At 43.8% G+C, this 15,647-nt stretch overlaps 1 protein-coding gene across 1 annotated transcript in view; it reads left to right on the top strand.

Moving 5' to 3' along the window:
• LOC128696898 (protein unc-80 homolog) overlaps positions 1–15,647 on the top strand; it is a 1,079,316-nt gene that overhangs the window by 627,061 nt on the left and 436,608 nt on the right. Inside the window, exon 31 of the mRNA XM_070095999.1 lies at positions 6,143–6,333. Coding sequence (XP_069952100.1) covers positions 6,143–6,333 — 191 coding nt within the window. The remainder of the gene's footprint in view (positions 1–6,142; positions 6,334–15,647) is intronic.

Below are 15,647 nucleotides of genomic sequence, written 5' to 3'. Positions count from 1 at the left end.
TACCATTTACATCAGGCCCATACTGGAGTATGCAGCACCAGTTTGGAATCCACACCTGGTCAAGCACGTCAAGAAATTAGAGAAAGTGCAAAGGTTTGCAACAAGACTAGTCCCAAAGCTAAGGGGATTGTCCTACAAAGAAAGCTTGGGGGAAATCGGCCTGACGACACTGGAGGACAGGAGGGTCAGGGGAGGCATGATAACGACATATAAAATACCTCGCGGAATAGACAAGGTGGACAAAGACGGGATATTCCATAGATGGGACACAGACACAAGACGTCACAATTGGAAGTTGAAGACTCAGATGAATCAAAGGGATGTTAGGAAGTATTTCTTCAGTCATAGAGTAGTCAGGCCGTTGAATAGCCTAGAAAGTGATGTAGTGGAGGCGGGAACCATACATAGTTTTAAGGCGAGGTATGATAAAGCTCATGGGGCAGGGAGAGAGAGGACTTAGTAGCAATTAGCGAAGAGGTGGGGCCATGAGCTATGCAACCACAAATAGGTGAGCAAATAGGTGAGTACACAAACACACCCACACAATAATAACAAACTATGCAACACTGAGTCGTGGTCTAATGCGGAAAGTCATAGTGCCAGCCAACATAAATGATAAGCGGTAAGGTGTGACCCCAAGGCAGTAGTGAAGTGCAAATCTAGTGCTGTGATTGACGCATTGTAAATTTAATCAAAATACAGAGAGAGAAGAAACTGAAGTGGAACCAGGAGTCATGAGTCAACGAGTTCAGCGCTGCCAGCCGTATGTACTTGCCTAAACGTGGTGTTGTGGGTCAAATACTTAGCTAGGTCCTGCCAACTGTAAGCAAGGAGGTCCTCTCTCAGTGTGAGCAAGGAATAGGATAATAACCACCAGTAATTGGTACTTAAATCCAGAAAGTGAAATAAGTGGAGAAGGTAGCATTACTAGGAAAGAGAGCTGGGACTACAAATCTGAACCTACGTGACAGAGTGTGTGTAACGGTTACTTTTCAACCACATTCCAACTACCCCTCCCCTACCCCCGTTAATTAACCATCTCTCCCCCTGATCAGGTGTGAGGAGAGGGAAATGGGTAGCAGTGAGGGGTAACATTAGACACATGCGCACACACACACTCACACACACACACATACACACACACACACAAACACACACACACACACACACACACACACACACACACACACACACACACACACACACACACACACACACACACACACACACACACACACACACACACACAATGAGCATAGGGGCCACAGCTAGGGAAGGGACTGAAGGAAGGAACACTCCACGGGAAGGAACTAAAACACCTCAGAGGATGCAATGGGAGTCACAGTGGGAGGTGGAAAGGGAAAGATCAGTTGTTGTCTATGGGCTAGACGAAGCTAAAGGGGAAACTTATGAGGAAAGAAAGCAGGAGGAGAAAAAATCAATTGAAGGTATCATGAAGGTGATAGGCGAGAGTGACATGACCCAGGTGGCAAATTTTCGGAGAATCGGGTGGTTCACAAAGAAAAGGAATCGGCCTCTCAAAGTAATTTTCAAGGCAGAATCAACCCGAACCATGATCCTGCAGGAGAAAGCACGGCTGAGAGGCAAACAGGAGTTCTTGAGTGTGTACCTCGATCGAGACAGAACACAGGAGGAAAGGATGATACTGTAAGAGAGAGTGCAAAAACGAAAGGAGGAATGGGAGGAAATGAAAAAGGAGAGCAGAATAACCCAGGAACAGGTGGAAGGACAAGCACACCCCCCAGAAACACCTGCAGAAGGACTCCAGCCACGACACCCCTAAGGCAACTGAACAATCCAAACCAACCATCACACACCGATCCCTCTGTTCCCACCCCCTGCACCACGAACCCTACCCCTACAGCAACCCCCTATGGGAGCTCTTCCTCCACCTCCACTGCAACCCTCCAAAGGCCCCCACCAGGGCTCCTGCTCTCCCAACCCCAGTATTCCCCCAGGACCACAGTTACAGAATTAGAACAGAAATTGAAGGTTTGGTACACAAATGCGGATGGATTAACGAATAAATATGAGGAATGGCAAGAAAGAATCAATGAGACGTCCCCAGACATCATAGAAGTTACAGAAACAAAACTCACGGAGACAATAACAGATGCAATCTTACCACCAGGATACCAGATCATGAGGAAAGATAGAAGGGGCAGAGGGAGAGGAGGGGTTGCTTTGCTCGTAAAAAAACGATGGAAATTCGAGAAAATGGGAGGCATAGAAGAGACAGGAGAAAGGGACTACATAGTAGGTACACGTCAGTCTGGGGAGCACAAGGTGGTCATTGCAGTGATGTATAATCCACCACAGAACTGCAGGAGGCCAAGAGAGGAATATGAAGAGAGCAACAGAGCAATGGTGGACACACTTGCTGAGGTGGCAAGAAGAGCTCACTCCAGCAGAGCAAAGTTGCTGGTTATGGGGGATTTCAACCACAGGGATAATGACTGGGAAAACCTGGAGCCACATTGGGGTCCCGAAACATGGAGAGCCAAGATGTTGGATGTGGTGCTGGAAAACCTCATGCACCAACATGTTAAGGACACTACCAGAGTGAGAGGGGAGGATGAACCAGCAAGATTGGACCTTGTGTTCACCCTGGGCAGTTCAGACATCGAGGACATCACATATGAGAGTCCCCTAGGAGCTAGTGACCACGTGGTTCTGTGCTTCGAATACATAGTAGAGTTGCAAGTAGAGATAGTAACAGGAGTTGAATGGGAAAAGCCTGACTATAAAAGAGGGGACTACATAGGGTTGAGGAACTTCCTGCAGGAGGTTCCGTGGTACAGAGAATTGGCAGGAAAGCCAGTAAATGAAATGATGGAATATGTAACAACAAAATGCAAGAAGGCAGTGGAAAGGTTTATTCTCAAGGGCAACAGAAACAATGGGAAGACCTAAACGAGCCCCTGGTTTACCCGACGGTGTAAGAAGGCAAAAACAAAGTGCAATAGACAATGCAAAAAGTACAGAAGGCAGAGAACACATGAAAATAGTGAGATCAGTCACAGAGCCAGGAACGAGTAAGCACAGGTAAGGAGGGAGGCCCAGCGACAGTATGAAAATAACATAGCGTCGAAAATCAAGACTGACCCGAAACTGTTGTATAGCCACATCAGGAGGAAGACAACAGTCAAAGACCAGGTGATCAGACTTAGGACAGAAGGTGGAGAACTCACAAGAAATGATCAGGAGGTATGTGAGGAGCTAAACAGGAGATTTAAGGAAGTTTTTACAGTAGAGACAGGAAGGGCTGTGGGAAGACAGCACAGAAGGGAACATCAAGAGGGAATATACCAACAAGTGTTGGATGACATACGAACAACCGACGAGGAGGTGCAGAAGCCGCTAAGCGATCTTGATACCTCAAAGGCGATGGGACCAGACAACATCTCCCCATGGGTCCTTAGAGAAGGAGCAGAGATGCTGTGCGTGCCCCTAACCACAACCTTCAACACATCCCTTGAAACTGGGCAACTACCTGAGAAATGGAAGACAGCTAATGTAGTCCCCATATTTAAGAAAGGAAACAGAAACGAGGCTCTAAACTACAGACCTGTGTCTCTGACATGTATTGTGTGCAAAGTCGTGGAGAAGATTATCAGGAGGAGAGTGGTCGAACACCTGGAAAGGAACAAGATTATAAATGAAAACCAGCATGGGTTCATGGAAGGCAAATCTTGTATCACAAACCTCCTGGAGTTTTATGACAAGGTAACAGAAGTAAGACACGAGAGAGAGGGGTGGGTAGATTGCGTTTTCCTAGACTGCAGGAAGGCCTTTGACACAGTTCCCTACAAGAGATTAGTGCAGAAGCTGGAGGATCAGGCGCATGTAACAGGGAGGGCACTGCAATGGATCAGGGAATACCTGACAAGGAGGCAGCAACGAGTCATGGTACGTGAAGAGGTATCACAGTGGGCGCCTGTGACGAGCGGGGTCCCACAGTGGTCAGTTCTAGGACCAGTGCTATTTTTGATATATGTGAACGACATGATGGAAGGAATAGACTCAGAAGTGTCCCTATTCCCAGATGATGTGAAGTTGATGAGAAGAATTGAATCGGATGAGGATGAGGCAGGACTGCAAAGAGACCTGGACAGGCTGGACATGTGGTCCAGTAACTGGCTTCTCGAATTCAATCCAGCCAAATGCAAAGTCATGAAGATTGGGGAGGGGCAAAGAAGACCGCAGACAGAGTATAGGCTAGGTGGACAAAGACTACAGACCTCACTCAGGGAGAAAGACCTTTGGTTGACCATAACACCGAGCACATCACCAGAGGCACACATTAACCAAATAACTGCTGCAGCATACGGGCGCCTGGCAAACCTGAGAATAGCGTTCCGATACCTTAATAAGGAAGCGTTCAAGACACTGTACACTGTGTACGTTAGGCCCATACTGGAGTATACAGCACCAGTCTGGAACCCATACCTGGTCAAGAAGTTAGAGAAAGTACAAAGGTTTGCAACAAGGCTAGTCCCAGAGCTCAGGGGAATGTCGTACGAGGAAAGGTTGAGGGAGATCGGACTGACGACACTGGAGGACAGAAGGGTCAGGGGAGACATGATAACGACATACAAGATACTTCGGGGAATAGACAAGGTGGACAGAGATAGGATGTTCCAGAGAGGGGACACAGGGACAAGGGGTCACAACTGGAAGCTGAAGACTCAGACGAGTCACAGGGACGTTAGGAAGTATTTCTTTAGTCATAGAGTTGTCAGGAAGTGGAATAACCTAGCAAGTGAAGTAGTGGAGGCAGGAACCATACATAGTTTTAAGAAGAGGTATGATACAGCTCAGGAAGCAGAGAGAGGACCTAGTAGCGATCAATGAAGAGGCGGGGCCAGGAGCTGAGTCTCGACCTCTGCAACCACAATTAGGTGAGAAGGTGAGTACACACACATAAACACACACACACACACACACAAACACAGACACACACACACACACACACACACACACACACACACACACACACACACACACACACACACACACACACACACACACACGCACACACACACACATATATATATATATATATATATATATATATATATATATATATATATATATATATATATATATATATATATATATATATATATATATATATATATATATATATATATATATATATATATATATATATATATATATTCAACAAGTCGGCCGTCTCCCACCGAGGCAGGGTGACTCAAAAGTGAAAGAAAATCACCAAAAAGAAAATACTTTCATCATCATTCAACACTTTCACCACACTCACACATTATCACTGTTTTTGCAGAGGTGCTCAGAATACAACAGTTTAGAAGCATATTCGTATAAAGATACACAACATATCCCTCCAAACTGCCAATATCCCAAACCCCTCCTTTAAAGTGCAGGCATTGTACTTCCCATTTCCAGGACTCAAGTCCGACTATATGAAAATAACCGGTTTCCCTGAATCCCTTCACTAAATATTACCCTGCTCACACTCCAACAGATCGCAAGAGCAGGCGAAATATACACAAACACTGATCTCTGGCTGAAGGAGACTCGAACCTACGAACCTTGGAACAAGGTACGCAGTGCTTTACCAATCTACCCACACTGGACCATTACCTTGAAGGAGACTCGAACCTCAGCCAGAGATCAGTGTTTGTGCATATTTCGCCTGCTCTTGCGAATTCGTTGCATTGTTAAACTCTCTAGAAAGGCAGATGCATGCAGGGGATGAGATGAAAAGCTGTAAGCCTTCTCACTGAAAACTGGCTGCCTTGGATCAAAGTCTAGCGCAAGCTGGACTTCAAGGTATTGGTTCAGTGTGGGTAGATTGGTAAAGCACTGCGTACCTTGTTCCAAGGTTCGTAGGTTCGAGTCTCCTTCAGCCAGAGATCAGTGTTTGTGTATATTTAGCCTGCTCTTGCGAATTCCTTGCATGTATATATATATATATATATATATATATATATATATATATATATATATATATATATATATATATATATATATATATATATATATATATATATATATATTATGATACTTATTTTTAACGAGAAAATCTTTTTCTTATCTCTTTCAATTATAAATACATGACGTGATATTGTGGCAGATCCCAGCCGAAGGAACAGTCTTGACAATGAAGGTGGAGTGCGTGAGACCAGTGTTGTCTTAGTAAGGGAAAGGAAGCTGGTACCGGTGGATCTTGTGAGGAATGGCATGCAACGCTTCAGCTTTCTACTTGAGACGTGCCAGCCTGGCTCTGTGCCTGACCCTCAGCTCATTGCTGCTGTCATGGACCTAGTCAGTATCACTTGACCAATATTAAATATAATTAAGTGAATCTTTTAAATGATTTTAAAGGCAGTTTGATTTTAGCATACAGTGATATGCTTAACATTTTGTATCCTTTGTGGTTGGTATAAAAATTGTATGAATAAACGCTCTGTTGTCTTAATCAAATCAAATGATAACAAATTTTCATTGCATTTAAGGTTATTTTGAAAATAAATTTTTTAACATAGAATAAAGATATAAGTTCAAATTGAGATTCAGTATAAAAGTTGACGAAACAAAACTAATAAGATCTTAATTGAAAGTTTATTCGTAATTGTATTATATTAATAATAAATGTTACATTTATTATAAACTAAACATCCAAGTTGAACTGAATTAGCAACTTTCAAACTCACATAATAACAGAGGATAAATTAAGCTAATAACTAGTTAGAAAAAGAACTCTTCAGTTATTGAATGTTTTATACAAATTAATGTTACTGTATTGGTAATGATGGGACAGGTTACTTTATTGGTAATGATGGGACACGTTACTTTATTAGTAATGATGGGACAAGTTGCTTTATTGGTAATGATGAGACAGATTACTTTATTGGTAATGATGGGACAGGTTACTTTATTGGTAATGATGGGACAGGTTACTTTATTGGTAACAATGGGACAGGTTACTTTATTGGCAATGATGGGACCGGTTACTTTATTGGTAATAATTGGACAGGTTACTTTATTGGCAATGATGGGACAGGTTACTTTATTGGTAATGATTGGACAGGTTACTGTATTGGCAATGATGCGACAGCTTACTTTATTGGTAATAATTGGACAGGTTACTTTATTGGCAATGATGGAAAAGGTTACTTTATTGGCAATGATTGAACAGGTTACTTTATTGGCAATAAAGGGACAGGTTACTTTATTGGCAATGATGGGACAGGTTACTTCATTGGCAATGATTGGACAGGTTACTTTATTAGCAATGATGGGACAGATTACTTTATTGGTAATGATGGGACAGGTTACTTTATTGGCAATGATGGGACAGGTGACTTTATTGTTAATGAATGGACAGGTTACTGTATTGGCAATGATGCGACAGGTTACTTTAATGGCAATGATGGGACAGGTTACTTTAATGGCAATGATGGGACAGGTTACTTTATTGGTAATGATGGGACAGGTTACTTTATTAGCAATGATGGGACAGATTACTTTATTAGCAATGATGGGACAGATTACTTTATTGGTAATGATGGGACAGGTTACTTTATTGGTAATGATGGGACAGGTTACTTTATTGGCAATGATGGGACAGGTTACTTTATTGGCAATGATGGGACAGGTTACTTTATTGGCAATAATGGGACAGGTTACTTTATTGGCAATGATGGGACAGGTTACTTTATTGGTAATGATGGGACAGGTTACTTTATTGATAATGATGGGACAAATTACTTTATTGGTAATGATTGGACAGGATACTGTATTGGCAATGATGCGACAGGTTACTTTATTGGTAATGATGGGACAGGTTACTTTATTGGCAATGATGGGACAGATTACTTTATTGGCAAAGATGGGACAGGTTACTTTATTGGTAATGATGGGACAGGTTACTTTATTGGTAATGATGGGACAGGTTACTTTATTGGTAATGATGGGACAGGTTACTTTATTGGTAATGATGGGACAGGTTACTTTATTGGTAATGATGGGACAGGTTACTTTATTGGCAATGATGGGACAGGTTACTTTATTGGCAATAATGGGACAGGTTACTTTATTGGCAATGATGGGACAGGTTACTTTATTGGCAATGATGGGACAGGTTACTTTATTGGCAATAATGGGACAGGTTACTTTATTGGCAATGATGGGACAGGTTACTTTACTGGCAATGATGGGACAGGTTACTTTATTGGCAATAATGTGACAGGTTACTTTATTGGCAATGACGGGACAGGTTACTTTATTGGCAACAATGGGACAGGTTACTTTATTGACAATGATGGGACAGGTTACTTTATTGGCAATGATGGGACAGGTTACTGTCTTGGTAATGATGGAACAGGTTACTTTATTGGCAATGATGGGACAGGTTACTTTATTGGCAATGATGGGACAGATTACTTTCTAGGTAATGAAGGAACAGGTTAATTTATTTGGAATGATGGGACAGGTTACTATATTAGCAATGTTGGGACAGGCTACTTTATTGGTAATAATGGGGCAGGTTACTTTATTGGTAATGATGGGAAAAAATTACTTTATTGGTAATGATTGGACAGGTTACTGTATTGGCAATGATGCGACAGGTTACTTTATTGGTAATGATGGGACAGGTTACTTATTGGCAATGATGGGACAGATTACTTTATTGGCAATGATGGGACAAGTTACTTTATTGGTAATGATGCGACAGGTTACTTTATTGGCAATGATGGGACAGGTTACTTTATTGGCAATGATGGGACAGGTTACTTTATTGGCAATGATGGGACAGGTTACTTTATTGGCAATGATGGGACAGGTTTCTTTATTGGCAGTGATGGGCCTGGTTACTTTATTGGCAATGATGGGACAGGTTACTTTATTGGCAATGATGGGACAGGTTACTTTATTGGCAATGATGGGACAGGTTACTTTATTGGCAATGATGGGACAGGTTACTTTATTGGCAATGATGGGACAGGTTACTTTATTGGCAATGATGGGACAGGTTTCTTTATTGGCAGTGATGGGCCTGGTTACTTTATTGGCAATGATGGGACAGGTTACTTTATTGGCAATGATGGGACTTGTTACTTTATTGGTAATGATGAGACAGGTTACTTTATTGGCAATGATATGACAGGCTACTTTATTGGCAATGATGGGACAGGTTACTTTATTGGCAATGACTCGACAGGTTAATTTATTGGCAAAGATGGGAACATATTACTTTATTGACAATGATGGGACATGTTACTTTATTGGCAATGATGGGACAGGTTACTTTATTGGCAATGATGGGACAGGTTACTTTATTGGCAATGATGGGACAGGTTATTTTATTGGTAATGATGGGACAGGTTATTTTATTGGCAATGATGGGACTTGTTACTTTATTGGTAATGATGAGACAGGTTACTTTATTGGCAATGATGGGACAGGCTACTTTATTGGCAATGATGGGACAGGTTACTTTATTGGCAATGACTCGACAGGTTAATTTATTGGCAAAGATGGGAACATATTACTTTATTGACAATGATGGGACATGTTACTTTATTGGCAATGATGGGACAGGTTACTGTCTTGGTAATGATGGAACAGGTTACTTTATTGGCAATGATGGGACAGGTTTCTTTATTGGCAATGATGGGACAGATTACTTTCTAGGTAATGATGGAACAGGTTAATTTATTGGCAATGATTGGACAGGTTACTTTATTAGCAATGATGGGACAGGCTACTTTATTGGTAATGATGGGACAGGTTACTTTATTGGTAATGATGGGAAAAAATTACTTTATTGGTAATGATTGGACAGATTGCTGTATTGGCAATGATGCGACAGGTTACTTTATTGGTAATGATGGGACAGGTTACTTATTGGCAATGATGGGACAGATTACTTTATTGGCAATGATGGGACAAGTTACTTTATTGGTAATGATGCGACAGGTTACTTTATTGGCAATGATGGGACAGGTTACTTTATTGGCAATGATGGGACAGGTTACTTTATTGGCAATGATGGGACAGGTTACTTTATTGGCAATGATGGGACAGGTTTCTTTATTGGCAGTGATGGGCCTGGTTACTTTATTGGCAACGATGGGACAGGTTACTTTATTGGCAATGATGGGACAGGTTACTTTATTGGCAATGATGGGACAGGTTACTTTATTGGCAATGATGGGACAGGTTACTTTATTGGCAATGATGGGACAGGTTACTTTATTGGCAATGATGGGACAGGTTTCTTTATTGTCAGTGATGGGCCAGGTTAATTTATTAGCAATGATGGGTCAGGTTACTTTATTGGCAATGATGGGACAGGTTACTTTATTGGTAATGATGAGACAGGTTACTTTATTGGCAATTATGGGACAGGCTACTTTATTGGCAATGATGGGACAGGTTACTTTATTGGCAAATGATGGGACAGGTTACTTTATTGGCAAAGATGGGAACATATTACTTTATTGACAATGATGGGACATGTTACTTTATTGGCAATGATGGGACAGGTTACTTTATTGGCAATGATGGGACAGGTTACTTTATTGGCAATGATGGGACAGGTTACTTTATTGGCAATGATGGGACAGGTTACTTTATTGGCAATGATGGGACAGGTTACTTTATTGGCAATGATGGGACATGTTACTTTATTGGCAATGATGGGACAGGTTACTTTATTGGCAGTGATGGGCCAGGTTACTTTATTGGCAATGATGGGACATGTTACTTTATTTTCAATGATGGGACAGGTTACTTTATTGGCAATGATGGGACAGGTTACTTTATTGGCAATGATGGGACATGTTACTTTATTGGCAATGATGGGACAGGTTACTTTATTGGCAATGATGGGACATGTTACTTTATTGGCAATGATGGGACATGTTACTTTATTGGCAATGATGGGACATGTTACTTCATTGGCAATGATGGGACATGTTACTTCATTGGCAATGATGGGGCATGTTACTTCATTGGCAATGATGGGACATGTTACTTTATTGGCAATGATGGGACAAGTTACTTTATTGGCAATGATGGGGCAGGTTAATTTATTGGCAATGATGGGACAGGTTACTTTATTGGCAGTGATGGGTCATGTTACTTTATTTGCAATGATGGGACATGTTACTTTATTGGCAATGATGGGACAGGTTACTTTATTGGCAATGATGGGACAGGTTACTTTATTGGCAATGATGGGAACATGTTATTTATTGGCAATGATGGGACATGTTACTTTATTGGCAATGATGGGACAGGTTACTTTATTGGCTATGATGGGACAGGTTACTTTATTGACAATGATGGGACAGGTTACTTTATTGGCAATGATGCGACAGGTTACTTTATTGGCTATGATGGGACAGGTTACTTTATTGACAATGATGGGACATGTTACTTTATTGGCAATGATGGGACAGGTTACTTTATTGGCAATGATGGGACATGTTACTTTATTGGCAATGATGGGACATGTTACTTCATTGGCAATGATGGGATAGGTTACTTTATTGGCAAAGATGCGACAGGTTACTTTATTGGCAATGATGGGACATGTTACTTTATTGGCAATGATGGGACAGGTTACTTTATTGGCAATGATGGGACAAGTTACTTTATTGGCAATGATGGGACAGGTTACTTTATTGGCAATGATGGGACAGGTTACTTTATTCTCAAAGATTGGGACATGTTACTTCATTAGCAATGATGGGACATGTTACTTTATTGGCAATGATGGGACAAGTTACTTTATTGGCAATGATGGGACAGGTTACTTTATTGGCAATGATGGGACAGGTTACTTTATTGGCAATGATGGGACAGGTTTCTTTATTGGCAATGATGGGACAGGTTACTTTATTGGCAATGATGGGACAGGTTACTTTATTGGCAATGATGGGACAGGTTTCTTTATTAGCAATGATGGGACAGGTTAATTTATTGGCAATGATGGGACAGGTTACTTTATTGTCAATGATGGGACAGGTTACTTTATTGGCAATGATGGGACAAGTTACTTTATTGGCAATGATGGGACAGGTTAGTTCATTGGCAATGATGAGACAGGTTAATTTATTGTCAATGATGGGACAGGTTAATTTATTGACAATGTTGGGACAGGTTAATTTATTGGCAATGATGGGACATGTTTCTTTATTGGCAATGATGGGACAGGTTACTTTATTGGCAATGATGGGACAGGTTACTTTATTGGCAATGATGGGACAGGTTTCTTTATTAGCAATGATGGGACAGGTTAATTTATTGACAATGTTGGGACAGGTTAATTTATTGACAATAATGAGACAGGTTACCTTATTGGCAATGATGGGGCAGGTTACTTTATTGGCAAAGATGGGACAGGTTACTTTGTTGGCAATGATGGGACAGGTTAATTTATTGGCAATAATGGGACAGGTTACTTTATTGGCAATAATGTGGCAGATGTGTTGTGACATTCACTGAGATAAGGGTGACAAAGTTAGACGAATGTGGTGACTGTAGTTGCTGCTGTGGTTGCTGTAATTGTTGCTGTATAGGTGACTCAGATGGTAGCTATAGTTATTGCTATAATGGTCGCTGCTAATGTGGCTGCATTTATTGCTGGTCTGATGGCTCAACTGGTGGTCGAAGTTGTTTCTAAAGGTGCAGCCTAGATGGTGGCTGTAGCTGTTGCTGTAGAGCTGTTGCTGTAGTGTTGCCTGAAGTGGCAGCAATAATTGTTCTTGTACTGATGGCTGAGACAGTGACTGTAGTAGTGGCTGAGATGGTGTCTGTAGCGGTGGCTGAGATGGTGTCTGTAGTGGTGGCTGAGATGGTGTCTGTAGTGGTGGCTGAGATGGTGTCTGTAGTGGTGGCTGAGATGGTGTCTGTAGTGGTGGCTGAGATGGTGTCTGTAGTGGTGGCTGAGATGGTGTCTGTAGCGGTGGCTGAGATGGTGTCTGTAGTGGTGGCTGAGATGGTGTCTGTAGTGATGGCTGAGATGGTGTCTGTAGTGGTGGCTGAGATGGTGTCTATAGTGGTGGCTGAGATGGTGTCTGTAGTGGTGGCTGAGATGGTGTCTGTAGAGGTGGCTGAGATGGTGTCTGTAGTGGTGGCTGAGATGGTGTCTGTAGTGGTGGCTGAGATGGTGTCTGTAGCGGTGGCTGAGATGGTGTCTGTAGTGGTGGCTGAGATGGTGTCTGTAGTGATGGCTGAGATGGTGTCTGTAGTGGTGGCTGAGATGGTGTCTATTGGTGGCGGAGATGGTGTCTGTAGTGGTGGCTGAGATGGTGTCTGTAGTGGTGGCTGAGATGGTGTCTGTAGCGGTGGCTGAGATGGTGTCTGTAGTGGTGGCTGAGATGGTGTCTGTAGTGGTGGCTGAGATGGTGTCTGTAGTGGTGGCTGAGATGGTGTCTGTAGTGGTGGCTGAGATGGTGTCTGTAGTGGTGGCTGAGATGGTGTCTGTAGCGGTGGCTGAGATGGTGTCTGTAGTGGTGGCTGAGATGGTGTCTGTAGTGGTGGCTGAGATGGTGTCTGTAGCGGTGGCTGAGATGGTGTCTGTAGTGGTGGCTGAGATGGTGTCTGTAGTGGTGGCTGAGATGGTGTCTGTAGCGGTGGCTGAGATGGTGTCTGTAGTGGTGGCTGAGATGGTGTCTGTAGTGGTGGCTGAGATGGTGTCTGTAGCGGTGGCTGAGATGGTGTCTGTATTGGTGGCTGAGATGGTGTCTGTAGTGGTGGCTGAGATGGTGTCTGTAGTGGTGGCTGAGATGGTGTCTGTAGTGGTGGCTGAGATGGTGTCTGTAGTGGTGGCTGAGATGGTGTCTGTAGTGGTGGGTGAGATGGTGTCTGTAGTGGTGGCTGAGATGGTGTCTGTAGCGGTGGCTGAGATGGTGTCTGTAGTGGTGGCTGAGATGGTGTCTGTAGTGGTGGGTGAGATGGTGTCTGTAGTGGTGGCTGAGATGGTGTCTGTAACGGTGGCTGAGATGGTGTCTGTAGTGGTGGCTGAGATGGTGTCTGTAGTGGTGGCTGAGATGGTGTCTGTAGTGGTGGCTGAGATGGTGTCTGTAGCGGTGGCTGAGATGGTGTCTGTAGTGGTGGCTGAGATGGTGTCTGTAGTGGTGGCTGAGATGGTGTCTGTAGTGGTGGCTGAGATGGTGTCTGTAGTGGTGGCTGAGATGGTGTCTGTAGCGGTGGCTGAGATGGTGTCTGTAGTGGTGGCTGAGATGGTGTCTGTAGTGGTGGCTGAGATGGTGTCTGTAGTGGTGGCTGAGATGGTGTCTGTAGTGGTGGCTGAGATGGTGTCTGTAGCGGTGGCTGAGATGGTGTCTGTAGTGGTGGCTGAGATGGTGTCTGTAGTGGTGGCTGAGATGGTGTCTGTAGTGGTGGCTGAGATGGTGTCTGTAGTGGTGGCTGAGATGGTGTCTGAAGTGGTGGCTGAGATGGTGTCTGTAGCGGTGGCTGAGATGGTGTCTGTAGTGGTGGCTGAGATGGTGTCTGTAGTGGTGGCTGAGATGGTGTCTGTAGCGGTGGCTGAGATGGTGTCTGTAGTGGTGGCTGAGATGGTGTCTGTAGTGGTGGCTGAGATGGTGTCTGTAGCGGTGGCTGAGATGGTGTCTGTAGTGGTGGCTGAGATGGTGTCTGTAGTGGTGGCTGAGATGGTTTCTGTAGCAGTGGTTGAGATGGTGTCTGTAGTGGTGGCTGAGATGGTGTCTGTAGTGGTAGCTGAGATGGTGTCTGTAGCGGTGGCTGAGATGGTGTCTGTAGTAGTGGCTGAGATGGTGTCTGTAGTGGTGGCTGAGATGGTGTCTGTAGCGGTGGCTGAGATGGTGTCTGTAGTGGTGGCTGAGATGTTGTCTGTAGTGGTGGCTGAGATGGGGTCTGTAGCGGTGGCTAAGATGGTGTCTGTAGTGGTGGCTGAGATGGTGTCTGTAGTGGTGGCTGAGATGGTGTCTGTAGTGGTGGCTGAGATGGTGTCTGTAGTGGTGGCTGAGATGGTGTCTGTAGCGGTGGCTGAGATGGTGTCTGTAGTGGTGGCTGAGATGGTGTCTGTAGTGGTGGCTGAGATGGTGTCTGTAGTGGTGGCTGAGATGGTGTCTGTAGTGGTGGCTGAGATGGTGTCTGTAGTGGTGGCTGAGATGGTGTCTGTAGTGGTGGCTGAGATGGTGTCTGTAGTTGTGGCTGAGATGGTGTCTGTAGTGGTGGCTGAGATGGTGTCTGTAGTGGTGGCTGAGATGGTGTCTGTAGTTGTCGCGGAGATGGTGTCTGTAGTGATGGCTGAGATGGTGTCTGTAGTGGTTGCTGAGATTGTGTCTGTAGTGGTGGCTGAGTGGTGTCTGTAGTTGTCGCGGAGATCGTGTCTGTAGTGGTGGCTGAGATTGTGTCTGTAGTGGTGGCTGAGTGGTGTCTGTAGTTGTCGCGGAGATCGTGTCTGTAGCGGTGGCTGAGATGGTGTCTGTAGTGGTGGCTGAGATGGTGTCTGTAGTGGTGGCGGAGATGGTGTCTGTAGTGGTGGCTGAGATGGTGTCTGTAGCGGTGGTTGAGATGGTGTCTGTAGTGGTGGCTGAGATGGTGTCTGTAGTGGTGGCTGAGATGGTGTCTGTAGTGGT

Source organism: Cherax quadricarinatus, chromosome 52 (genome assembly GCF_038502225.1).
Source record: "Cherax quadricarinatus isolate ZL_2023a chromosome 52, ASM3850222v1, whole genome shotgun sequence".
Taxonomy (NCBI): Eukaryota; Metazoa; Arthropoda; class Malacostraca; order Decapoda; family Parastacidae; genus Cherax; species Cherax quadricarinatus.
This window is presented reverse-complemented; position numbering and strand designations above follow the sequence as displayed.